The 27,512-nt window shown below is 40.4% G+C and overlaps 1 protein-coding gene across 1 annotated transcript in view; it reads left to right on the top strand.

The window, feature by feature from the left end:
- Window positions 1–1,110: 1,110 nt before the first annotated feature.
- Window positions 1,111–27,512, top strand: part of TBCA (tubulin folding cofactor A) — a 79,084-nt gene continuing 52,682 nt past the window's right edge. The window contains exon 1 of the mRNA XM_070468577.1: window positions 1,111–1,247. Within this exon, the coding sequence (XP_070324678.1) occupies window positions 1,195–1,247 (53 nt within the window). The 5' untranslated portion in view covers window positions 1,111–1,194. The remainder of the gene's footprint in view (window positions 1,248–27,512) is intronic.

The raw sequence follows: 27,512 nt of genomic DNA, 5'->3' as shown, positions 1-27,512 counted from the left end.
AGACTGAGGTTTTTGAAGAATGATACCAGGAAGCTAGAAAAGAAAGGAGCACTGCCCTGCGTTCTCTGGGGGACCCCATCAGGAAGAGGGCGGATGGAGCTCACTGGAGGCCTGCCTCATTTTATGCAATAGCTATTCTGGAAATATAAAGCAACAGTCAAAAACTGTTGAGTATCTATTATGTGTCAGGCATTGCTTTAACCTTCATATTTACTCTGTAAGTGAAAGTTCCTCAGTTGTGTTGGACTCTTTGCGACCCCATGGACTATACAGTCCATGGGATTCTTTAGGCCAGAATACTGGAGTGGGTAGCCTTTCCCTTCTCCGCGGGATCTTCCCAACCCAGGGATCGAACCCAGGTCTCCCGCATTGCAGGCAGATTCTTTATCATCTGAGCCACCAGGGAAGCCCCTGCTCTGAAAGCGGACACTATTTTGTGTACAAGGCAAAAGGCTCGGCAATTAAGTGGCCTACGTGTTCAGTGTCATCTAACCATTAAAGGGTAAAACCCCGAATGCCTGCGGGTTGATTTGACCACGAAGCCCAAGCTTTTTGTGTCACACAAAGTTTCTAAGTGGAATGTTTAAGATACACTTGAGGTAATGACTATTATTAGGTGCATTTATCCACGTAAATGCAGAGGTCTGGACTAGAGGGTAAGGATTCTCTTAACTACGTGAGTGATGGTGTTTTATTTCTTTAAACCTGCATCATTCTGCCCCATTTACGTAAGATAATGACACCGAAAATATCTTCAATTTTGGGGTCACTCCGTCCGTTAAGCAGAGAATCTCGCAAAGCCATGCCATGGCCAAAGCAGCCTATCCGGGGAGATACTTAAGTTTACCCAAAGCCCAGATTGCGGAGACCGGGAAAAGTGTTAACTTGTATCCACACTAAAAGGAGGCTTATTTAAGAACTAAAGAGGAGACGTTTGAGCTAGACGAGGGCAGGTTCGCGACCGGGGAACTGGGTGGAGGCCGGGCAGGGCGGTAGGTGGTGAGCGGCCCCCGGCCCGCGGCCCCTCGTCTCCCAGCGCCCGCCCGGCGGGTGCGGCCCGCGCGGGGCCGCGGCGGGGTGTGCGCACGCGCGCCGGGCCGCGCCGGCTACGCCGACAGCCCCGCCTCCTCCGCGCCGTCCCCGCCACGGTTACCCCGGTTCTCAGCCCCTCCTTTCCGCGGCGCTCGAGGGACCATGGCCGATCCTCGCGTGAGGCAGATCAAGATCAAAACCGGCGTGGTGAAGCGGTAAGGAGCCGGAAGCGGCGCCGCGGCCGCTGCCTCCTCTCCCTCACCCCCCGGCGGCCCAAGGGGCCCGGCGGAGCGCAGGCCCGAGGCGGGCCCCGGACCCCAGGCCTCACCTGGGGCGCCCCGGCCGGTGGGCTCGGGGCGGGGACGCAGGGGGCGCGCGGGTGCCCGAGCCCGCCGGCCTGGCCCCTCCGCTCCCCTCGCCTGTTTCTTCGAAAGGCCGGCGGAGGAGCGGCGAGGGTCCCTGGGCCGCACCCCTCCCGCGCCCGCGGAGACGGAGGGCGGCGGCCCGGCCCCCTGCGGTTGTGCCCCGGGTCTCCCTGTAGAACCTGGCTGGAGCGGGCGCTTCCAGGCCTCTGCCTGCGCTCAGGTGGAGGCGCGAGCCTGTTCAGAAGTTTAGGAGGGCGTCCCGAGGCCGGCCTTACCCGGAATGGGAGCTGGCGGGCGCCCTGTCATCCAACATGGCAGGCGGGACAGTCCTAAACTGGGCCGTGAGCTTCCAGCGCTCTCGACAAACTTCCGAGGCCTCGCTCTCCCCGGCCGGCGTCCCCGCGGCTCGCCCCAGAGCCTGTATATAGGATGCTAAGTAACCATCCTGGGTAGGCCTGTCTGGTAATTCGCCGTAATTCCAACCATGGTTAGACACTGGAGTGCTTGTGAGAACTTTATTGTTCAGACCCCAGAAGATCAAACTTCCAAGAGAAAAGATGAACAGCCTTCTGAAGAAGCAGGTTATTTGGCAGTAAATCTGTCTAATCCTAGCTCTCTGGCTTCTTCCTTTTTGCACACCTTTCCTCCCTGTGTTGATATTTTCACCAGAGGAATGACAAGGCAAAGGGGAGCATGAAGCTGTTGCCTCTGAGGCTTTATTAGTGGAGCCTCACACTGCTCTCCTAGAAACTGTCATTGTTAAGGCTGAGTGGTAGTGAAGTGGGTTAAGGATGACTAGTAGTGAAGTGGGACAGCTTTTCTGGAGTGAGACTGCTTGGCTTCCAATCTGGGTTCTGCCATGTTATGTACTGTTGAAGACATTACACCTGCCTCAGTTTCCCCCTTTGTAAAATGGAGGCTGGAGTCCCAGGCTCATGCAGTTGTTGCAGCACCGGCTGTTCTGTTTAACTGCGTGGAAGCTACTAGTACATGTTAACTAATGCTTTGATTTGTATTCCTGTTTTACAAATGAGAAACTTAGCTTTGAAGTTAAAATAGAAAAAGTAAACTTGTTTGGGGTCATTGCTAGTTAGTGTCAGAGCAGGGGAAGAACTAAGGTTTCCAACCTACAGTCTTTTGTTTTAAGTTGCAGTGCCCCACCCTAAGGGTATTTTTTTAATGTGTGATAGTAGGAGGAGAGTTGAGGTGTGTAATTGAAAACATAATTTGCACTGTTACTCAGAGTTCTGTTGTTCACTTTTGTCATGCTTACTTTGGTTATGTCATTTTCATAAAACTATTTGGCAAAATATCCAAAAGGATATGGTGCTTTAGATGGAAAGTCATGAGAAATGACTTCTTTGTTATTGAGGTGTAGTTGATTTACAGCATTAATTTCAGGCATGTAACATAGAGACTCAGGATTTTATTATTTGCTTTCCATTTAAAGTTGGTATACTGACTGCATTCCCTGTGCCGTCCATTCTCTTACCCGGCTGGTGGCCACTAGTTTGCTCTGTCTGTGAGTCAGTTCCTGATTTGCCGTATTCGTTGGTGTGTTTTATGTTTTAGACTCCAGGTTTTATGATAACATGCAGTATTTGTCTTTCTCTGTCTGACATGACTTCGCTGACCACAGCGCCCTCCAGGTCCATCTGTATCCTTGCAAATGGCAGAGTTCCATTCTGTTTTGTGGCTGAGTAGTACTCTGGTGTCAGCGTGTGCCATTTTCTGTATCCATTCATCAGTTGATGGGTACTCAGGTTGCTTCCCTCAATGATGCTGCTGCGAACATTGGGGCGCATGTATCTTTTCAAATTTGGTGTGTTCATTTTCTTCAGATAAATACCCAGGAGTGGAGTTGCTGGATCATATGGTGGTTCTATTTTTAATTTTTTGAGGAGCCTTGATGCTGTTTACCACAGTGGCTGCACCAATTTCCATCCCTACCAACGGTGTACAAGGACTCCCTTTGCTCCACATCCTCAGCAGCGTTTGTTATTTTGGGAGACACGCTGATTTGGGACATCCCGGGTGGTGCATTGGTAAAGAATCTGCTTGCCAGCACAGGAGATGCAAGAGATGTGAGTTAGATCCCTCGGTGGGAAAGAGTCCCTGGAGTAGAAAATGGCAACCCACTCCAGTATTTCTGCCTGGAAAACTCCATGGACAGAGGAGCCTGGCGGGCTACAGACCCTGGGGCTGGAAAGAGAGGACAAGACTGGGCACAACAACAACAAACAACTTATTTGCATAATTAAGTTTCTAGGCTTTCAAAAATTCCTAAGTACTTACAGATACTGCTCGGAAATAAAGGTTTCTTTTCATTTTATTTCAATAATAGAGCATTATCAAAGTTTAATTTTGATTCTTTATACTTACATACATTTATCATTTTAATGAAATCCCTTCATAATTTACTGTAATATCTCAACTTGCTTATAAATTAAACAAATGCATACTGTATATTTTTTCATGGCTGTTCTGTTGGCATTTTGGTTAGAGCTTGTCTGTATGTACTGAAATGAGATGTGGTTAAAAAGCCATAAAATTTGTATTTTAGCTTTTTATTAACCGTATTTTGTCTTGGTAGATAACGCTCAACCTGTGAATATTGTTTGCTATTCTCTCTTCTGTTACTTTTTCCTGAAAATTATTTTACTTTGACTCCTTCCAACATCTGCCTTAGTATGCTGTTTTTCTATGTTTTACTTCACCAAAGGAGAGAGAATAGATGAGGCATATGTGAAAACACGTTAGTAATTGTTGGAGATGAATGGTCATTCATCTTCATTATATTCTTCTCTATATAAGTTAAACATCTTTTATTATAAAAAGATGCATTTTTAAAATGCATTATATGCATTTTTTTCTCCTCTCCAGATTTAGTTTCAGAGACTTCTCAATTAGTTCCATGATTCGGACATATTCTTGGTTTTATGAACTCTTGTTCATAAAAGCATTGGTTTTAAAAAGCAGTCATCTAAAATTCAACTTCTGGTCTCAGCACCTTTTTTCTAGTCAAGATGTTCATTTCCCATAGCCTCATTTACCTTCAGAAGTAACAACTTTTATTTGGAAAAAGAGATTTATAAGTCATTCAAGTCCTGAATTCCTTCAGTTTTCTTTCCAGGAATTGAAAACCACTTAGAAATATATTCTACATATTAGTCCTAGAGTTCAGTTTCGGTAGGCTGTACTAGGGAGGGTGAATTCTTAGAGTTTAGTGTCTGATCAGATCTGCTAAAATTCTTCAGGTGATCTAGGAATTCCCTGTAGTGGGCTTTAATTTAGAAAGAAATCTGGGCAGGCAGATGGAATGCTACTGGAGTATGGAAACAGGCAATAAATAGATGCTGGTATTTGGCAACAGAGAGATCAAACAGTGAGTGGAAAGATGCACTTTTCAGCATGTTGGCAAAACAGTGACTTCAGACTGTAAGGAAAGAAGCCTCAACAGTGCTCTAGTCGTAGAGAAACTTTGTTACCTCACATTGTAACAAAGGCAAAGGATCTGATTTCCAGAAATAGATTTAAAGAGAAGAGGTTAGATTCCTAGAAACAGGAGAGTCCAGTTACTAGGAAAGGGTTATTAGTTAGACAGCATTGATTCTGACTTGGTGCTGAGTTTCTCACTCCTAGGACTTGTCAGATATCTCTTTCCCTGCAACATGATTGTCTTCTCAGGGATAATTCTGGCTGCGAGCTATAGAGATATATGTGTACTGGGAGTGAGTAATTATACTAAGTTACTTGAAGAAGTAGCCAGTGTTCACATGTGATTCATTGTTTGTGGGTATTGGTTGGTAGGTTTGGCTCTGGCAGGCTCTTTTTTTTTTCCATTTATTTTTATTAGTTGGAGGCTAATTACTTTACAACATTGCAGTGGTTTTTGTCATACATTGAAATGAATTAGCCATGGATTTACATGTATTCCCCATCCCGGTCCCCCCTCCCATCTCCCTCTCCACCCGATCCCTCTGGGTCTTCCCAGTGCACCAGGCCCGAGCACTTGTCTCATGCATCCAACCTGGGCTGGTGATCTGTTTCACCCTAGATAATATACATGTTTCGATGCTGTTCTCTCGAAACATCCCACCCTCGCCTTCTCCCACAGAGTCCAAAAGTCTGTTCTGTACATCTGAGTCTCTTTTTCTGTTTTGCATATAGGGTTATCGTTACCATCTTTCTAAATTCCATATATATGTGTTAGTATACTGTAATGGTCTTCATCTTTCTGGCTTACTTCACTCTGTATAATGGGCTCCAGTTTCATCCGTCTCATTAGAACTGATTCAAATGAATTCTTTTTAATGGCTGAGTAATATTCCATGGTGTATATGTACCACAGCTTCCTTATCCATTCATCTGCTGATGGGCATCTAGGTTGCTTCCATGTCCTGGCTACTATAAACAGTGCTGCGATGAACATTGGGGTGCACATGTCTCTTTCAGATCTGGTTTCCTCAGTGTGTGTGCCCAGGAGTGGGATTGCTGGGTCATATGGCAGTTCTATTTCCAGCTTTTGAAGAAATCTCCACACTGTTTTCCATAGAGGCTGTACTAGTTTGCATTCCCACCAACAGTGTAAGAGGGTTCCCTTTTCTCCACACCCTCTCCAGCATTTATTGCTTGTAGACTTTTGGATAGCAGCTATCCTGACTGGCGTATAATGGTACCTCATTGTGGTTTTGATTTGCATTTCTCTGATAATGAGTGATGTTGAGCATCTTTTCATGTGTTTTTTTGGCAGGCTCTTTTTAAAGATTTGAATCCATATTCCAGATTGCTAGACCTACTTAACTGTGACTGGGTCACAGCTAATCTGGCAGTCCTAGCAAGGAGTTACCAAATATGACTCTAGATTTCTTCTTTTTCAGTGCAGAGCTGTACATCTTTTCTTCCCCTTCCCTTCCCCCTAGTGTCTCACTGGCATCAGTTGTAGGATTTACTTGGGACTGAAGGGTTTCCGGGATATGGAACCTACAGTGCTGAAGTTGGGAAAGTCTCAAGGAAACCAGGATGATTTGTATTAGTACGTATATACCTACCAAACATAGCAGTGTTTTCTGTGTGCTGTGATTATTTCGAGACTATTTGTTGATAGTACAACAGTGAAGTAAATGTTGTACTTTACTTAAAGTTTAAATGCATCCTGTAAACATGAAGTTTTGCCATAGTAGCCTTTTTTTTCTGTATTAAATTATTGGTGATTTAGAAAATAGTTTTCTCTGAAGTAGAAGATATGGCATTTTTTCCCCCTCTGGTTTTATTGAGATAACTTTTCAGTTAATTTTTATTAGAATCTAGTCGCTTTGCAGTGCTGCGATGGTCTCTGCGGCACTGCAGAGCGGGTCAGCTGCACACGTGCCCCTCGCTGTGGTCTCCTTCCCAGTCAGGCCGTCACGGAGTGTCGAGTGGGGTTCCCAGGGCTGCACAGGATGTTATGGCTAGTCATCTATTTTATGCACAGTATCAGTAGTGTGTATCTGTCAGTCCCAGTGTCCCAGTTCCTCCCACCTCCCCCTCTCCCCTTGGTCGCCATGACTCATTGTTAATATTTTATAACTGAAAGCTTATGCCTCTTAATCTTTCTCACTTATTTGCCTCCCCCTATATGTCTCCCCTTGGGCAGCCACCTGTTTATTCTGTGTTTGATTCTGTTTCTGTCTAGTTATATTCGTTCGCTTGTTTTGTGTTTTAGATCTCACATGTACGTGAAATCATACAGCATTTGTTTTTTTCTATCTGACTTGTTTCACTCGGCATAATACTCTCTTAGGTCCACCAATGTTGTCACAAGTGGCAAGATTTCATTCTTCTTTAAGGCTAGTACTTCATTGTATATGTGCGTTGTATTTGTCAGTCACATTTTCTCATCCGTTGCTCTGTTCATGCACTCAGTGGACATGAGTTTGAGCAAACTCTGGGAGACAGTGGAGGAGAGAGGAACCTGGCAGGCTTCAGTCCACGGGGTCACAGAGAGGAAACTGGCAGGCTTCAGTCCACGGGGTCACAGAGGGGAACCTGGCAGGCTTCAGTCCACGGGGTCACAGAGGGGAACCTGGCAGGCTGCAGTCCACGGGGTCACAGAGGGGAACCTGGCAGGCTGCAGTCCACGGGGTCGCAAAGAGCTGGACACAACTCAGTGACTGACTGCAGTGGCAGCAGCAACAGCAAATCCATGGGCACTTTGCACATGCCGCAAAGAGCACAGGAATGTGTGTCTCTTTTACCTGAGTATTTGGGGGTGTTTTTGGATAAATACTCAAGAGTGGAATCACTGGATCACATGGTGGTTTAATTTTTAATTTTTTGAGGAATCCCATACTGTTTCCCATACTGGCTGCACCAGTTTACATTTCCATCAACAGTACACAAGGGTTCCTTTTCTCCACATCCATTGTTTTCTTTTCCATAACAGCCATTCTGACAGGTGTGAGGGATATCTCATTGTGATTTTAACTTGCATTTCCCTGATGATGAGTGGTGGTGAGCATCTTTTCACGTCCCTGTTGGCCATCTGTGTATCTCCTTTGGAAAAATGTCCATTCAGGTCTTGTACGCATTTCTCTTCTTTTAAATCAGGTTTTATTGTTTTTTGTCTTTATCCTGAGTTATGTGAGGTTTTGTGTAGTCTTGTTGTTAGTCCTTTCTTTGTGGGAAGCATGTGTTTGGACTGCTTCTGCAGCTCAGCAGTTGCCTCCCCTCTGTTGGTGCTTTGCTTGATGTTTAGCTTGATTGGTCCCGTTTGTTCATTCTTGGTTTTGGTTCCCTTGCCTTAGGGGACAGATCCAAAAAGATATTGTTAAGACTGATGTGAAAAAATATAGTGCCTATTTTTTCTTCTAGAAGTTTTATGATTTCAGATACTACTTTTAAGTCTTATTTTTGTATATGGTATGAGAAAGTAGTCCAATTTGATTCTTCTGCATATAGCTGTCCAGTTTTCTCAATACCATGTATTAAAGATACCCTTTGCCCCATTTTTCAATAGAGCAGAAGGAAAAATAGCATTTGTGTTTTAAATGCTGATATGTTATTTCAGCTAAATGACATATGTCTACCATAAGTTTCCAAGTATGATTTCTGTTTATAAATAAGGGTTTTTTTTTTTAAAGCTGTGTTTATGGTAAATTCAAGAAATTCTTCTACAAGACCATAATGTTTTCATTCATTTAACATAAAAGGTTATTTAATAACTTTAAGTTAACTTATTTTTCAATAAAACTTGCTAAAAATGCCCATTGGTGAGTGAATTAATTGATTAAAAATGCTTTCTGAAACATATCTTTTTATAACCATTTTAGGTTGGTAATGGCTTAAAATCCAATGTGAACAAAGAATGTTAGGGCATTGGAAATAGCTCTGACATTGGCCCATAGTTTTTCTCTGATTAAATGAAAGTGACACCAGTAGATTAGAATGAGACTAGGACAATTCACACTGCAATTGTGTTAGTTTAACTTTAACAATCTTTTAACACTCTTGTTTAAATGTAGCTGACATACCATAATTACAAATCTACAAGCCTTGATTATAGAATTTTACATCATGAATCTGTGGGGAAATTGTATTGATTTTTTTTTTTTTTTATAAAGCAAGGACCTTTCCCAAACTGTTGCATCTTCCCAAGTTTGTTTATATCCATACCTGTAATAAACAACTATGTATGATATATATATATATATATACACACACTTACACACACACACACACACACGTTGTATGGCAGGCATTAAAACAGCACAGGAGATAAGTAAAATTGCCACGTTGTTAAACACATATGTAATACTGGCTTACATTATGTGTGTGTATGCATGCTGTTACATATTTTATATTGACCCAAAAGTGAAAACTATGGATGACACATGTACTTCACGATAAATATGAATGATTCATATGTTGTATGGAGATAGACTTTTCTGCCATTAGTTGTACTTGTCTCTTGTTTGCCCCTTTAGTCGTAGTTGTGTATACTTACCCCTTTTAAAGTAATTATGGCTGAAGATAGGATGGACAGTATCTGGGAGAGGTTTAGAACATAGCCTTGTAAACTTTTCTTGTAAGCTTTAGTAGCTTTTCATATTTTAGTGTTTTCTCCTCCTCTTCCACATCATAGGCCTTTAATGTGAGTTAAAGTAAGTTCAGCCAAAATGGCCAGCTTCCTGCCTTGAAATTTAGCCAACTCTTTGGAGTTTCTATATTGTATCCAGTTCTCCAAAGTGGTGGTCAAAGTCATTGTCAAAATGGATTGCAGGTGGTCAGCTCTTCCCCACCTTCTGCCAGCTACTTGGCAAACATTAACTCTTAGGAGCTACACAGCTGTCAACCAGATGTCTCTCTAAGCTGTAAAGGAAGAAAGCTAAGGCCACTCATGACCTTGGTTTTCTCAGCACAGCCTGTATTGTTCTGCAAGTTGAATATGGAAATGGAAGATCCTTTGACTCCTGTGTGTGTGTGTGTGTGGATATGTTCTGTGTTTTCATTGCATTGTTTTGTTTGGTAGAAAATGTTTAAAATCTATAGTAAGCCAGGTTGGAAACTTTTGTTAAAAATAGTAGTCCAGAAGCATTTATAATATAAATGCTTAGATGTGTGGTCTTCCTATTCCAACTTTCCATTTCCAGAATTCCAACTGTGATGCTGTTTAATGTTTCCAAATAGAGCTCATTTTAAAATAACAATGACTGATCCAAAGATCACTTATTTAGCAGCCTCACTCAGAACCTCTGTCTTTGAAGCACTTGGTATGGTTTTGGCATATAGTATATGTTCAGTAGAAGTCTTTCCAGTGGACAAATTCATGTCTTATTTTATAAGGATTTTTTAAAAATAATTTTGTAAGATTTAAAAGAAAGTACTGATTTGGCTGTGCTGGGTCTTAGTTGCATCATGTGGGAGTCTTTGATCTTCACTGTGGCATGTGAACTCTTAGTTGCTGCATATGGGATCTAGTTCCCTGACTGGGAATTGAACCCTGGCCCCCAGCTTTGGGAGTGCAGTCTTAGCCACTGGACCACCAGAGAAGTCCTTCTATAAGGACTTTTTGACCTGATGAGCAGTAGGGAGCTATTGAATCAATTATGATGTCACAGCATTATAGTTACTATATCATTGCTGTAGTTGGAGTTAAGGAGATGGAAACCCAGGCTTCACTTACTACATTGGTGACCCTGAGCAAGTTACTTAACCTTTAAAAGCCCGAGTTTTTTTAGCTGGAAAATGGGTTAATGATAGTATCTTTCTTGTTCTGTTGTTTGGAAAATTTTAAGGTAATCTTGTAAAGCACTTAGCCCAATGCCTGATGTTATGTTCATGTATGTTAATATGTGTTCAATATTTATTAACTGTTGTCATCATCATCCTCATTCTGTAGATGTATAAACAGTATAGTTTCTCCAGGAGAGACCCTGGAACTTCAGTTCAGTAGCTCATTTGCGTGCAACACTTTTTGACCCCATGGACTGCACCACGCCAGGCTTCCCTGTCCATCACCAACTCCTGGAGCTTACTCAAACTCATGTCCATTGAGTCGGTGATGCCATCCAACCATCTCATCCTTTGTTGTCCCCTTCTCCTCCTGCCTTCAATCTTTCTCAGCATCAGAGTCTTTTCCAGTGAGTCGGTTCTTCCCATCAGGTGGCCAGAGTATTGGAGCTTCAGCTTCAGCATCAGTCCTTCCAATGAATATTCAGGACTGATCTCCTTTAGGATGGACTGGTTGGCTCTCCTTGCTATCCACCAGACTCTCACAAGTGAGAGTACATGAGTACTGGAAAAACCATAGCCTTGACTAGATGGACCTTTGTTGGCAAAGTAATGTCTCTGCTTTTTAATATGCTATCTAGGTTGGTCATAGCTTTTCCTCCAAGGAGCAAGTGTCTTTTAATTTCATGGCTGCAGTCACCGCAGTGATTTTGGAACCCAAGTCTGTCACTGTTTCCATTGTTTCCCCATCTATTTGCCAAGAAGTGATGGAACCAGATGCCATGATCTTCGTTTTTTGAATGTTGAGTTTTAAGCCAGCTTTTTCATTCTCCTCATTCACTTTCATCAAGAGACTCTTTAGTTCTTCACTTTCTGCCATATGGGTGGTGGTATCTGCATATCTGGGTTTATTGATATTTCTCCCGGCAATCTTGATTCCGGCTTGTGCTTCATCCAGCCCAGCGTTTCTCATGATGTACTCTGCATATAAGTTAAATAAGCAGGGTGACAATATACAGTCTTGATGTACTCCTTTCCCAATTTGGAACCAGTCTGTTGTTCCATGTCTGGTTCTAACTGTTTCTTCTTGACCTGTATACAGATTTCTCAGGAGGCAGGTAAGGTGATCTGATACTCCGGTCTCTTGAAGAATTTTCCACAGTTTGTTATAGCCCACACAGTCAGAGGCTTGGCCCTAGTCAATAAAGCAGAAGTTTTTCTGGAACTCTGCTTTGTCTGTGATCCACTGGATGTTGGCAATTTGATCTTTGGTTCCTCTGCCTTTTCTAAATCCAGCTTGAGCATCTGTAAGTTCTTGGTTCACATAATGTTGAAGCCTGGCTTGGAGAATTTTGAGCATTACTTTGCTAGCATGTGAAATGAGTGCAATTGTGCAGTAGTACAAAATGAGTGCATTTTGCCGTTTGCATTTCTTTTTCTTGCAGATGGTCTTGATCACTGCCTCCTGTACAGTGTCATGAACCTTCATCCTTAGAACTTGGAACATAGGATTCCGTCCCTGAAACATGTTTTCTTTTAAACATTTTTTGGCTGTGCCACATGGCATATGGAATCTTAGTTCCCTGATCAGGGATCAAACCTGTGTCCCCTGCATTGGAAGCCCAGAGTCTTAACCACTGGACCACCAGGAAAGTCCCATGCTTTCTTTTAAATTGTGAAAAAAAAAAATTATTTGTCATTTTCACTGATCGGCTCTAGAGAGAAGACAGGAGCATGAAACGTGAGTTTTGAATTGATCTCCAGGACTTGGTAGTGGCTGTTTGTCTTTAAATTGCTGAGGCATTGATTCCCTGCTTTGAAGCCCCAGCAAAATATCTCTGTTTATATCAGTGACCCCATATTTTTTAATACCTTAAAAAATACTGTATGAACTTCGTTTACATAATGTGTCAAAACCGGTTTCCCTCTTGTTGCACTTCCATACAGTTTATCTCAGGGAAGAGTAATCAAGTGAGTAGTAAGTTTTTAAGAGTCCTTATTCCGATATCTATAAATGATTCACCACAACTGTCAGAAGATGTCCCTACAATTCTAATGCTAGATTATAGTTATTTTCAAACCCTTCTTAATATTTTTAAAACTAAGTTCCCTATTTGTTGTTGATATTCTTTTACCTGTGCTAAAGAAATATCTTACGGAGCCTTATGTGTGCACATATGCTTTAACTTAGGGTTTATTTGTCTCCAAACAAGTAGGCATCTACTTTTTCACTAAATGACCCTCAGTTTCTGAACCATACTAAAATGATATGCTTTTAATGTGCATCCATTGCCTGAAATATGTCTGTACTCTATGAAGCTTTTGAAGACCTGTAAGTTTACTGAAGTGTAAATCATCTTAGGTTACTGGTACAGTGCTTTTCATTTCAAACCTAGGATGTTAAGTTCTAAGGTCTCTGCACTATTTAAGATTTACAAAAATTTTCTTAAGGCCAAGCAGTTCTTTTTGTCTTTTTAGGGACCAAAGGGATGGCATATAATACATTGTTTATACTGAAACAGGCCTTTAATACCTATTTGCAAATTGAGCCAAGGAATGGGGAAAACCAGAAAAGAAGTCAGTTATATGAGGGGGAACAGGTCACATAATTGAAGTTTGCTTTTGTAACTAAAAGTGAGAGGCTGAAAAGAGAGAGATTGCTGAATACTCCAGTTACACTTCAAAAGAGCAATAAAATAGCTTAAAGACTTTTGTCAGGATAGTGTTTTTGTTAGAGAAATGAAAGATAAAATATGTTTATATCAAAGATTTCTTTAAAAGTTGACAACTTTGAGGGATTTTTTAAGCTGTAGTTTTAATTGGAGGATAACTGCTCTGCAGCTGTGTGTAGGCTGCTGCGCAACACGAATCAGCCGTGAGTGAACATACCTCCCCTTCCTCCTGAGCCTCCTTCCACTCTCACCCGGGACTTTGTGCAACTAGAAGGAAAGTCTGTTGTTGAAACATTTTCAGTTATTAGTAAGTTTAATCTAAAAAAGATTTTGTAGTTTACCTAGAGCTAACCAGGGCACCATCTCCTTTTGATTTTAACTTGTTAAAATTGTGTGTGTAGTGTAACTGCCTATTGATAAGTTAATTACATAAATAGACTCATCTATACCAGGATTTTTTTTCTGAAACCTAAGAAAAATAGTAACGATATAGGTAAATTGAAATCTCATTATGGGTAGTAGGTGATATTTCAGGGAAACTTATTATGGCAAAATTTTGGGCCCAGTCCTTAAGGAATTTTTGTTGTATTAAACTTTACAGTGTATGTGTATCCTAACATTTCTTCTTAGAATTGCAGGTATTGCGTATCTCTTTACATAAATCCCAAATCTTCCACTTTTTCCTGAGCTTTAAACTCATTTTAAATTATTGAATTTATGCCCTTACTTTAGTATCCTCTGGTTTCAAACTTTATCTGACACTAAATTAATTATTTTCTCAAATGTGATCCTCTTCATCTATTTTATGAAGAAAAAAAGTTATTTCATGTATGAGAAAAATCTAGAAAAAGCAAAATAAACCTGAAATGAAACAATATAGTTACGCTTGCTGGAGAAGGCAGTGGCAGCCCACTCCAGTACCCTTGCCTGGAGAACCCCAGGGCCGGGGGAGCCTGGTGGGCTGCCGTCTCTGGGGTCGCACAGGGTCGGACACGACTGAGCGACTCAGCAGCGGCAGCAGTACACTTGCAGTGCCCTTTCTGAATTTGTTCCTTTTCTTCTTTGCCTTTAGTAATTATTGTCCTGCGTTTGATCTTTATCTTCCACACATTTGGTTTTTGGTTGTGGAATCTTTCCCACCTCGGTGCACGTCATGGTTTCCCAGGATTGAAACCATGCCCTGTGCGGTGGCAGCTCAGAGTTTTAACCTCCAGACCACCAGGGAAGTCCCTCCACACGTATTTTTAGACTTTTAGCTTATATGTAGGTATACACGAACCATATTAAAGTATTGTTCTGCACACTTAACTGCCTTATGTAACATAAAATATACCTGGAAGGGTACATAGGAAACTGGTCATGTTGGTTGTCCCTGGGAGAGAAGCTGTGTAACTGAGGACAGGGGTGGGAGGAAGTTCTTGTAATTTTGAATCATGTATTACCTATCAAAATATAGATTCATTTAAAAATTATGAGTAGTGTCATATTGTAGGAATCTTTCTGTAACCTAGTTATTGTGCATATTACTGTTCTTGAGATTTCTTCATGTTGAAACTGTCAGCTCTAAATCATTCTCTTGTGTGAATTTGCTAGTTGTTTTTTTTCCATTCTCGTGTTGGTAAATATTTAGTTTTAACTTTTTCCAGTTTTACAAATGATGCTACAATGTACTTTGTTAAATATGGCTTTTAGTGCACATATATAATAGTTAGTGTAAGGCAGATTTTTATAAGGAATGGGCCCTGGATGGTTTACAGGTATATGAGAGTGTAGCTGTCCTTAATCTTCATGATGGCCAAGTATGGCCAAGAAGAGCCATGGACTCTATGGGGGAGAACCTTTCAGACAAGATGAACAGTTAATACAAAGGCTTGGAAAATAATGATGGGCCTGTTTGGGGAAGAACATCCAAGTGATAAAGGGGAGGAAGGGTAGGAGACACTTTCAGAAGCAGGAAGGAGAGGGGATAGATCCTACAGGGCCTATCTCATGTGAGCACTTGGGCTCAGGTCTCAGGAGACGTCACCACCGCTGCAGAAGTTCTCTGGCTGTCTCCTTTCTCTGTTTTCTTAAAGAACTGTCTGTAATAGCCCCCTCTTATCGTGGGGGTATGTTCTTTGTGGAGTTGGGTGGGGGGTGTGGAAGAAAGGGAAGGAGGAAAGGACAAATGAATGTGCCTCACCTTGATCCCAGCCGTCTGTCCTCACAGACTCTGTGCTGCTTCTGCTCTAGCCCCTCGGGAGAAGAGTCACCACTTCTTTTGCAGGGCTTGAGTAATTTAGGAGGCATCCCTGGAATCCATTCTGAGTGTTTTTCCTTTCTAGAAGCTTAGCTATACATGGTATACATAATATCCTGTAGAAAATGTTGCATCCATGAACTTAATAGTGTTAAATAGCCTTCTGTGGGACAGTTTATGAAGCTGAACACCCAAGTATGTATAGCTTTTTTCCCATGCCTGCTGAGATCCCGGAAACTTGACTGTAAATAACACCTTTGCAGTGTAACTGAGTCCCTAATTGGAGAATGCTTGAATTATATTGTGTTAACTTGGTTTCATGTTTACTTTAAATTTTTTCTGCCTCTTGCTTTCATAGAATATTATCAGCCATTAATGTATCCCTTCATGTTCCTGCTTCTAGTGCTTTGTACTTAGGTCTGTTTACATTTCTCACTGTCTTTTTGCTACTGCTAACATGTTTTAGGGGAACTTAGACTGTTTCATTTATTTCTGAATAATGAAGTGAAAATAGAAATTGTCAGAAGTCTTGCCTTTTATTATTGCTTTACTTGAACTAGACTCTCTAGCTATCATAATATTGTACATTCATCTCCTCTAGGATATAAGCTCCATGAAGGCAGGGATATATTCCCCAGAGGCCTGCCACAAAAAAGACTCTTGGTAAAAATAAAATGAATGAATTTACTCAGTGACATTTTAAGTTCCTTGAAAACAGAAACAGTATCTCATTCTTCATCTCTCTTTAATATGTTTAAATAGTCTTTTGAACTATTTTCAGTATAGACATGGCACAAAATTATCATTACATCTTAAATGCTTACTTAAAGATAGATGCACAATGAAATATACATCTGTCACCCCTATCCATTAAGCACCTAGTTTTTCCCTCTTGGAGCCAATATTATTACTCATTTGTGTGTGTGTGTGTATCCTTCTAGAGATATTCAGTACCTGCATAAGTACTTACATTTATGTCTTTAAGAACAAATGATAGTTGGGCTCCACTCTGCAGGCCTGCAAAGCCTATACTTGCCCAGTTTCAAGGCCAAAGAAAGAGCCTGGAGTCAGCAACAGAGATATCAGTGGTTTGTTGGATAGAGGGAATCTTATGTGTCTGAAGCAAGATCCTGGAGTGATACCTCACCACGTGTGGCAGATGGCAGGCAGGATGTGGTGGCAGTTTCCGTGAGGAGTGAGCGGGGTTTGGCAGTTCTGGGGGAATTGATGTCAGGTTGGCTCGTCAGTTACCAGGGAAACTGGCAGAGGTGTGTGTGCCTCACTGCCCCTTTGATAACAGTCACTAGTTGGGGCCTTAGGCAAGTATATGGGAAGATCAGTCCTGTGGGCAGCATGTAGATGAAGCAGGCACTGGCTGAGCATAGCTTGGTATGTACAGAGAGCAAGAGAACAGCCATCTTGGGTGGCCTGACCATACAGTCGTCCTCTCTGTAGACACTGTTTTTTAGCGTGTTCTATATGGACATACCACATTTTTAAAAAACCCAGTTTTCTATTAGTTTTCCCTGGTGTCTCAGACAGTAAAGAACCTGCCTGCAATGCCGGAGACTCAGGTTCGATCCCTGGGTTGGGAAGATCCCCTGGAGAAGAGAATGGCAGCCCAATCTAGTGTTCTTGCCTGGGAAATCCCATGGACAGAGGAACCTAGTGGGCTGCAGTCCATGGGGTCGCAGAGTTGGACACGACTGAGCCAAACTAACACTTTATTTCGCTTTTCTATTGATGGACTTCTATATTGTTTCCAGTATTTTATTCTGAAAAATACCTCAGTGAGTTTTCTTGTATGTGTGTAGTTTTACAAATGTGCAGATATATCTGTAGAATAAATTCATACGTGGAAATGTTGGTGTAGGGAAGGAGAAACTTTTTTCTGTTTGCTCCTAAACAGTCTGGCTGGGACCCTGTATAAATTAGACAAAAGACAGATTAACAAGGAAAAAAAAAATTTATTAACACAAAAATACAGAGGACTATTCAATAGTGAGTAACTCAAAAGGATGGTTAGAATTTGGCCTTACATAGCATCTTAACAAAAGAACAGTAAATTTGTAGAGAAAAGATAATACAAGGGAAAGGGGCTTTGAGCCCCTAGCAGAATACGAGGAGGTAAATATTGGGGAGATGACTCCTGAATGGTGAGGGCTGATCAGTAAAGTCTGTCGTGCAGATTCCTCTGGTTCTTCTCTGGGCTGGTAAGGCTCTAGAGTGATTCATCTGGTGATTAACTTCTGTCTTGTGGTAGAGAAGAGAGGGGAGACACCATTACAGATTTATGTCCAGCTTTTAGGTAAGTGGGAGGGGGCAGATGACGTTTCTTGTGTCTGCTTTTTCTCAGTTGCCTTCAGCTCACAATCACCCTTATGTTAAAGTGACCTGTTTTGGGGTGACGTCTGCTGCTGCCACTCACTGGTTCAGGTGGCTTATGTGTTTAAAATTTTGAGAGATACTGGCAAGTTGCCCTCCAAAGAGTTTTATCTATTTGTAATTCCACTGATGACTTAATACAGTGTTTTGTTAATATGCAGTTTAATATTCTTTTGGTATGGAAAGAATTAAACTGTTGGGGAGGAAAAATTTTCCTCTACCCTTCAAAGATTCTTTCAGCTGGTCTAATAATTAAATTGACATGAGACAAATTAACAAGAGAAAATCCAATTTAACTTGGTATGTACAGGAACCCCACATACTTGAGCATTTCAAAGACAGAATGGAAAAACGAGGTAAGCATGCCAGTCCGAGCTAGGGAATAGAAAGGGGCCAGGGGCTTCAAAGGAGAAGGGGATAGTTTATACAACAATAATAAATACAGATGTTTGGTAATTAGTTGTTTGCCCTGCCATATAGATGGGTCACTCAGATAAAATATATTTTTGCTAATAATTCAGATTGTGGGGAAGACCCCCAATTTAAATTCTCCTTGGTAGTTAAGGGAGGGGCAGAAGTTTCTCTTGATCCACAGGGTCTTCATTGCCTTTTAGCTCAAAACAATCCACGTGTCAAAGTGGCACATTTTAGGGAGGTTCATTCTGAACCCCTTCAGTCCCACCTTTGAAACTTCTCTGAGAAGTCTCACAGTCCATAAGTTGAGTTGGTAGGTTACTTCACCTCACTCAGTCTCTTAGTCCTGACAATAAGTCAGTTCAGTTAAACAATTGCATCTCATTTCAGGTCCTGGAGAAGGGCATGGCAACCCACTCCAATATTCTTGCCTGGAAAACCACATGGACAGAGGAGCCTTGCAGGTTACAGTCCGTGGGGTCACAGAGTTGGACACGCTGAGAGACTAACACTTTGACTTTTCAAAATCAGTCTTAGTTCCTTTAATCTGTTTGGTCACTATTTGAGTCAGTCTATGGACATTCTTAAACATGACATTCCAGCCAAAACCTTGACAATATGACCAATGTTTCCAATTATATCCTGTTATAAGTAGATCATATTCCTTTTGAATTTATGCAGATAAGTTTACTGATAAGAAAATAAGAATATTCAGAGTTTTCAAATTCTGGAAGGATCAGATAGGGAGAAAGAAAGAAATGATTCAGTTCTCTTACAAAGGTAAAATTTACCAAATCTTTAAGTCATAGTGAACTTAAGAAGAAAGGTTTTTTTATATCTGGAAAACAAAATGTTAGAAAATCAGCATGAGAAGTCATAAAAATTATGATCATCCTTACTAGTGCATTTAATCTCCTATAATTAATTGTTGTTGATCTTCATCTTGGGTTAGCAGCTTTATAAGTCATTTTCCATTAAAGTTTTAGAAAATTTTACCCAGTTCCATGTTATATAGAATCCTAAAGTTATAAAAAACCTTCATTCTAGAGTATTTGTCAGGATCTTTTCTATGACTCTCCTTGAAGGTGAAGCATTTTGTAAAGCATCAGAATAAAGCAGTAATTGTAAATGACAAATGATTTAAATGTCTATTACTACAGATTCAGTGAGTTCGTTATAATGGAATTGACAAGGAGGTTTGGTTATTTCTATAACATTCAACATATTAGAATAATAACTGGAATAAAAGCTGTTAATGTTATACCAGGACACATCTAATTTGTAAGAATTTCCTATTTCAGGAGCACTTAGGTTAATAACATAGATCTACACAAATGTAATCTAAGAAGGTTTTAGCATCACTTATTTGACATTGCTTGCCATGTAATTTGACATACCAAATAAGCCTAATTAACATAGCATATCTCTTTTTATAAGAAGAAAGAGCAAATCCTTTGAAATGTTTTGGGGCCCTCTGAAAAATCCCAAAGTTAGCAAGAGGTCAAAAGGACTTTAGTCTTTGGTTTTGGGAACTTTGTCAAAAGTATTAAAAGGTTTGGACATTTGACTAAATAGGATCACAGATTGTTATGAAACAATACTTAATTATATATTTGACCAAAGTAATGATACAAGATTTCAAAGGCAAATATATTTTAAATCTAGCATTGTGTACATGTCCTTCCTAAACTCTCTAACTATCCCAGCAACCACAAGTTTGTTCTCTAAGTCTGTGTCTTTGTTTTGCAAATAAATTCATTTGTATAATTTCTTTTTAGATTCTACATATAAGGAATGTCATACAATGTTTCTCCATCCCTGACTTACTTCACTCAGTGTGACAGTCTCTAGATCCATTCATGTTGCAGTAAATGGCATGCTTTCATTTTTTAGTGGCTGAGTAATATTCTATTGTATATATGAACCACATCTTCTTTATCCGTTCCTCTATCTGATGGACATTTAGGTTGCTTCCATGTCTTGGTTATTGTAAACAGTGCTGCAATGAACATTGGTGTGCATGTATCCTTTAAAATCATGTTTTTCCTCATAATAGCCATGGTAATTCTAGGCTGTAACTCCTCTGATATGCAGATGGCACCACCATTATGGCAGAAAGTGAACAGGAACTAAAAAGCCTCTTGATGAAAGTGAAACAGGAGAGTGAAAAAGTTGGCTTAAAACTTAACATTCAGAAAACTAAGATCATGGCATCTGGTCCCATCACCTCAGGGGAAATAGATGGGGAGACAGTGGAAACAGTGTCAGACTTTATTTTTTGGGCTCCAAAATCACTGCGGATGGTGATTGCAACCATGAAATTAAAAGACGCTTACTCCTTGGAAGGAAAGTTATGACCAACCTAGATAGCATATTGAAAAGCAGAGACATTACTTTGCCAACAAAGGTCCGTCTAGTCAAGGCTATGGTTTTTCCAGTGGTCATGTATAGATGTGAGAGCTGGACTGTGAAAAAAGCTGAGCGCCAAAAAATTGATGCTTTTGAACTGTGCTGTTGGAAAGACTCTAGAGAGTCACTTGGACTGCAAGGAGGTCCAACCAGTCCATCCTAAAGGAGATCAGTCCTGGGTGTTCATTGGAAGGACTGATGCTGAAGCTGAAACTCCAGTACTTTGGCCACCTCATTGGAAGAGTTGACTTGTTGGAAATGACCCTGATGCTGGGAGGGATTGAGGGCAGGAGGAGAAGGGGACGACAGAGGATGAGATGGCTGGATGGCATCACCGGCTCGACGGGCGTGAGTTTGAGTAAACTCCGGGAGTTTGATGGACAGGGAGGCCTGGTGTGCTGCGATTCATGGGGTCGCCAGGACTGAGCGACTGAACTGAACTGACTGAACTGAACTCCTCTGAGTGCTGGCACCAGGTTCAGTAGGACCCTAGCTACAGATGGAATTCACCCTGCCTTTCTGTCCAGCCGTATTTCAGAGTCCTGAGCCTCACGGTTAGCAAGCCGAGTTCTCAGAACACAAAACAAGCTTAGTAAGATGTTGGCCTTTAAAAAAGATATGTCTGCATCTTCCAGAACTGCAGTTCTTACACTTGCTTATAAAGTAGCAAGTGTTGCGTTTAATTCTTTGGGTTCTCAGAAGGAGGAATTTATATGGAGTATAACTTCTTTCCTTAAAGAAGTTCCTAAGGCTAGCTGTTATACTACATTGTATTTACTTATCTTTGTCTTTCAGTAAGACAGTTGTTTAGGATAAAAGCTTTCTCTAAAATAATTTTTTTTTTCTTTCTAATATAGTCGATTTAATCTCAATAGTGACTCAAACCAATAAACCTTATTGTGACTTAACCAGTGATGAGAGATGTTCCATATGAGAGTGCAAAAAAAAAAAAAAAAAAAGTAGCGCTTATAAGATTCAGTAAGTTCACTTTCAAAGATAGTCTTAAAAATTCAGGTCCTTCATTGAAAGCTACAAAAGTTGAGATGGCAGATGCCCCTCATGGACTGGGACAAACTCCTTTGGGAACTGGCACAGCGAGTGCAGAGAGATTTTCTGAGAGCTTGTCTATTCAACTGGCCACCAGCTGTACCCCACTGAGCGCAGCTTCTGGATGGCAGAGACCAGAGAGACTATTTTCGTTCACTAGTCACAAAGCCAAGCTCTTAAGATGCAGAGCAAGAAAACAGTGACCATTTCTGGGAGGAAAAGGAGCAACAAAATCCATGAGTACTCATACCAAATAACCAAGAGTCGCAAGGCAGAAGGAGCTAGTTCCAGAAATATTTTTTCCTGCTAATCTAAATTTAGAAAGAGAAAGAACAAGACTCCTACCACCATTCTGCTTCCACCTGACTGCAGATGGAGACTTGGGTGTCTGTCATGGTGAGAATTGCACATTTTGCTGCCTCTTGTCAGGTCCCAGAATCTTCCTACTCCAGCAGTGTGGGAGTGAGCGGTACCCAACCGTTGAGGTCTCCTGACTGGCTTGTCGGAAGTGTTGAACAGGACAGTTTTTCCTCTGCTCTTCAAAGGTGTTTTTGACTGGTCTAGTAATCAACTTGAAGTAACACAGATTAATACATTAAATTTTATATATAAAGGAAACCCACATGCATAAGAAATGTAAAGACAGAAGAGTTAAATGATGTCGTTGTCACTCAGTATCTGCAGAGGATTAGTCCTTGGGCTTATTGCAGTGACACCAAAGAGCTTGAATGTTCAAGTCTCAGTCAGCCTTCTATATCTGCACATTTCTCATCTGTGGATTCTGCCAACCAAGAATCGTAGGCATAGTGCACAATCCAAAGTTTGAATCTGGGGATGTGGAGCTGGTGGGTACAGGTTTATTTATTGAAGAAAATCCATGTATAAGTGACTTGTGATTCAAAGCTGGGTTGTTCAAGGGTCAACTGTATATATGCAGTCCTAAGCTAGGAGTGGAAAAGGGCATCAAAAGAGGGGAAAGACATTTCATAGGAGAATAAGAAGAGCAGATGTTTGGTTAGAAATTTGCCCTGCCATAAAGATGGGTCAGTCAGGAAAGTTTATTTTTGCTAATAATTCTGACCCTGAAAGACCTTCAATTTAAATTATTCTTAGTAGTCCAGGAAGGGGCAAAAGTTTCTCTGGAGTCTGCGGGATCTCTATTGCCTTTTAGGTCAAAATAATCCATATGCCGAGGTGACACATTTGGGGAGTCTTGTTCTGAATTCCTCCAACAGGATACATGAAACTGCCCAAATGTGCTTAGTTTTTATAGGAAAGTGCTTTCCACATTGTTGAAAATAACAAGATAAGAACAGATGAGGCATACAGGTAAGCTGAGCAATTTAATTTCACCGTTGACTATAGTCGTAACAGGAGAAGCTCTTTTCCTTTTGAAACACTAAATTGTAAAGCTGATGAAGCACCCCTTAGGGGTTCTTTATCTTCCGGTTTCCTACTGCTGCCCCTCCCCCCAGCAAAAGCAACAAGCAGGAAGATCATTTTCTCTGAATTATTCAGCTAATTACTGGTGGAGCTAGAACTGGGAGGCTTTTTCAAAGTACTGCACTCCACTTGGTTATTGCACAAATTTGAATTCCTCACAATGACTTTTTCTGTTCTAAACTATTGCAAAAAATATTTTAAGTTAGATTTTATTCAAAGTTTGATCCTTAAATCTAGGTTTAGGGAACTTTGACCATAAGTTGTTTTTCTGTTTTATTATTTGAATTTAACAATACATTTGTGATAATCTGAAGAATAACTGTTGGTTATGCTAGAACTAAGCTTAACAAACAGTCTAGTTTTACTTTGTGAATATTACTTTCATATTCAGTTCTGTGTTAGTGTTTTTACTTAGGAGACCATGTGAGTTGCTTTGGTTTGTGAGAATATCCATCTTAATTTCTCCCCTTAAGAGAAATTTTGGAGAGTTCTTTAATATTTGTTGAAAATGGTAAGATACTAACAGATTAGTTATACAGATGTGCTGACAATTTAAATTCATTTTGAGCAGAGCCCTGAAAGAAAACATTTTTCAAATACAAATCTTAAAATCAAAAATCTAAAGAAAAATACATATCTAAACTTTATGTTTCAAATACTGTTGCCAAAATCTATCTGGTCGAAGAGATTAAGAATAAGCAGAATAGACTTTAAAAGACCAATAACACTTTGCTAGCACATTGCTAATAAGGACTAATAGGTACTTAAACTGATGAAAGTGATTCAGACAACAATGTATTAACCCCCTACGGTGCTCTGGTTGTGTGTGTTTGTGTGTGTGTGTGTGTGTGTGTTTTAAGCTGTTAATAGACATTAGCTTTTTAAAGAAAGATTAACACTTTTATATTCGTTTTCTAAGCTTTTGGTACATTAGTGAGCTGTAGTAGCCACTTGCTATATTCGATTCTCACAGCTCAGGGCATTTTCCAGAGTATTTTTGAGAGATGCTAACTGCTTTGAAAATTTAGATTCTGTATAGTCTTTAAGAAGTCTTAATGTAATAAGAAATGATTCTATATTACATTTTGATTACTGTAACCAAAGTTTTTTGTAGAAGTTATATGGGAGGAATAAATGCTGATATATTTTTCGCTGACAGAAAGAGTGTTATATATAGTAAAAGTGATCATTCTCAGATTTTTTTAACATAAGGCCATAATATTTCCAGTAGAATATAACTATGAAATTATAAGTATTATAAATGGTTATTTTCTAGAAATAAATCTTATTTTTAAAGATTTGAACTATAAGTATATATGAGAAAGAAGGATTTAAAAATATAATTTCCTTTAAAATACAAGTAAACTTTAATGCTGACTCCCTATAAATTAGAATAATAAATCTTGTTTAGGTGCACTGCTTTTAATAGTATTTCTTTAGAAAAGATATTGGTGAATCGTTGTGGACGTTGCACGTTCATGCGCTGTGCTCTGCTTCGTTGCTCAGTCATGTCCAGCTCTGCGCCCCCATGGACTGTCGCCTACTGAGCTTCTCTGTCCTTGGGGGTTCTCCAGGCAAGAACACTACAGGCGGTTGCCACGCCCTCCTGCAAGAGACCTTCCCAACCCAGGGATCGAGCCCAGGTCTCCCGCATTGCAGGGGATTCTTTACCATCTAAGCCACCAGGGACGCCCAAGAATACTGGAGCGGGCATCCCATCCCTTCTCCAGGGGAACTTCCTGATCCAGGAATTGAATCGGGGTCTCTTGAATTTCTGGCGGATTCTTTACCAGCTGAGCTACCAGGGAAGCCCCTTTATGTTTCATGCTTCATGGCAATGCATTTTGTGTATATATTGTTCATTCCTGTGGTCACAAAAAAAGTACCATCTAGACCACAAATTAGGAACTATGCTTTTGTTTTCACTTTTAAGAATTATCAAAGACCCCAATTTTTGGTAAAGTCTTAATTTACCCAAATTACATACATCACAACATTACTTAATCCAGTCAATACATTCTTCAGCATTTACTTACATCATGCACTAAGCTTCTTCAAGGTTCTTTGAAAACGAAGTCAAATCTCTACTAGCTTTAGAGCGATATTTCACTTAGGATACAGTGTTAGATAAACTACGCTTAGATAAACTAAGTTTGTGACTTAAATTAAACTCATTTTAATAGCAAGGTCAGTAGTTTGAATTAAAAATAAACATTATAGCTTTGCTTTGAGTTACAAATAAATATGATACAAATTACTGCCCTAAACTCAATGAATGATAAGAGAATTGCTAAAAACAGAAAGGCAGTCATATATCATTTTTAAAATTGACTTGCTGGATACTAATGTTTTCTGCTTCTAAAATTTCTTCTCTATACCTCCTGCTCTTACCTTCAGCTTCCTTTTGTTTATTTTGACAACATAAAAGGATGTGGGGACAGCAGTGTTGATTTTTTTTAAGCTTTCACTGCATGACATACATTAGCTAAGTGTTTCATGTGTCTTTATCATTTAAGCCTCACAATCCATATGTGAAGTAATTGCAGTGAGTCCCATTTTACAGATGAAGAAATTTAGTTTAAATAATTTTCCCAAAGGTAAACAACTCAAAAATGGTAGAGCCAGGATGAGAGCACCTGTGAGTAACACCAGGGTGCTGACTCTGTCTTTCTGTTTTTACTTTGACAGATTTATAAAAGTGATGAGACTGTATGAGGTCATCAGATATAGAAAGGTGAATAATACCTTGTGTTTTCTCGGAGCTCATAGTGTCAGAGAAAGACAGAGGTCATGTGAGTAAGGTCAGAATGCTTTATGAACCCAGACAAGGTTATGACAGGCTGCCTCTGGGAGAGTTTTTTAACCTTGACACTTCTGACATTCTGGCCTGGGTGACTCTTTGTTGGGGACGGGGTGAAGGCTCTTCCTTATGTTGTAGGGTGTTTAGCAGTAAACCTGGCCTCTACCCCCTAGATGTCAGCAGCATACCTTCCCTCTCAACCCTTACCCCCAACACACACATGTGCGCGCGCGCACGCACATACACACAGACACACACATACACTCGGCAACCAAAACTGTCTCCAGACATTGTCAGCTGCTCTACTGGTAGGCAGGGAATAGAATTGTCCTTGTTGAGAACCACTACTGTAGGGTTAGAGAAGGCTTATCGCAAGTGACACTTGAGTGGAATCTTGTAGAAGTCACATTCTGGATAGAACTAATATGTATGAAAGCATGGAGGTGTGAGTCAGTATATTACTTTCACGAGTGAGTAAAATGTTTGTGATGGCTGGAGCACTTAGAGTATGTGGGTATTGAGGAGATAGTAAGAGAACAGTTGACAAAATAATGGAGGAAAAAAGTCTAGATTTGAGGATGAGGGACAGTCTGATCCACACTATACTTAATCTTAGCCGGTCTTTTGAGTTCAGTGGTGTGATTAAATACCTTAATTCTATAGTTGATTATCAGATCTTTAAGAACTCTGTTTTTGCAAATCTCAGGCCAATTAATTTGGCTATTGTTTGTCATGTTGCTAGAAAACGGCATGGAAATGGGAGGAAAGTACAATAGACAGTTTATGGTTTTTTGAGGAATATGTTCTGAGACCTTTTCAAATCCCCCGTATTGGGGGGGTAATTTATTGAGTGCAGTAATTTTCTTAGATTCCTTTGCTACTGTTTTCACTACCAGTAGCAATTGACTTATTTTCTGGCTCTTTTCCTCACAGAAATAAAATGGATTTTTGTTTGTTTGTGGTTAGTTCATTTAGTAGAGTTGTATCACACACAGATGAAAGAATCATTACGTTGAGATTGGATTCCAGACAGTTGTCAGACTCATTCACTGTATTGATGACTTGTTCCTGAATACCACAAAGCTCAAAACCATAACTGTATTTCAGCAAAATTAAAACTATATTGCATGAACATTTTAGGGTATTTACTGAAAAAATCCCATGGACAGAGCCCCAGTCCATGGGGTCACAAGAGTTGGACATGACTTAGCGACTAATCTACCACCACCACTGAGAGTTAAGCTCTCAAATGTTAAGTCCACAAATGTCTTCTGTATTAATATTTTGGAGACCAGTGACGCATAGGGGGAAAATATTAAAATTTTTTTGCACTTTAATTTTATGATCAGTGAGGTTGGCAGAAGAAGGGGAGTAATCAGTGAGAGATGGAAGAGGCATAAGAACAGAAAATCAGGGAGTAAGGGGTAGAAAGAGTAAATACCTGCTTTGGGCTCTGGGCCTCAGATAACATTTCACTTATTCTATCCATGAAGGGA

This window comes from Odocoileus virginianus, chromosome 6 (genome assembly GCF_023699985.2).
Source record: "Odocoileus virginianus isolate 20LAN1187 ecotype Illinois chromosome 6, Ovbor_1.2, whole genome shotgun sequence".
NCBI classification, from domain to species: Eukaryota; Metazoa; Chordata; class Mammalia; order Artiodactyla; family Cervidae; genus Odocoileus; species Odocoileus virginianus.
This window is presented reverse-complemented; position numbering and strand designations above follow the sequence as displayed.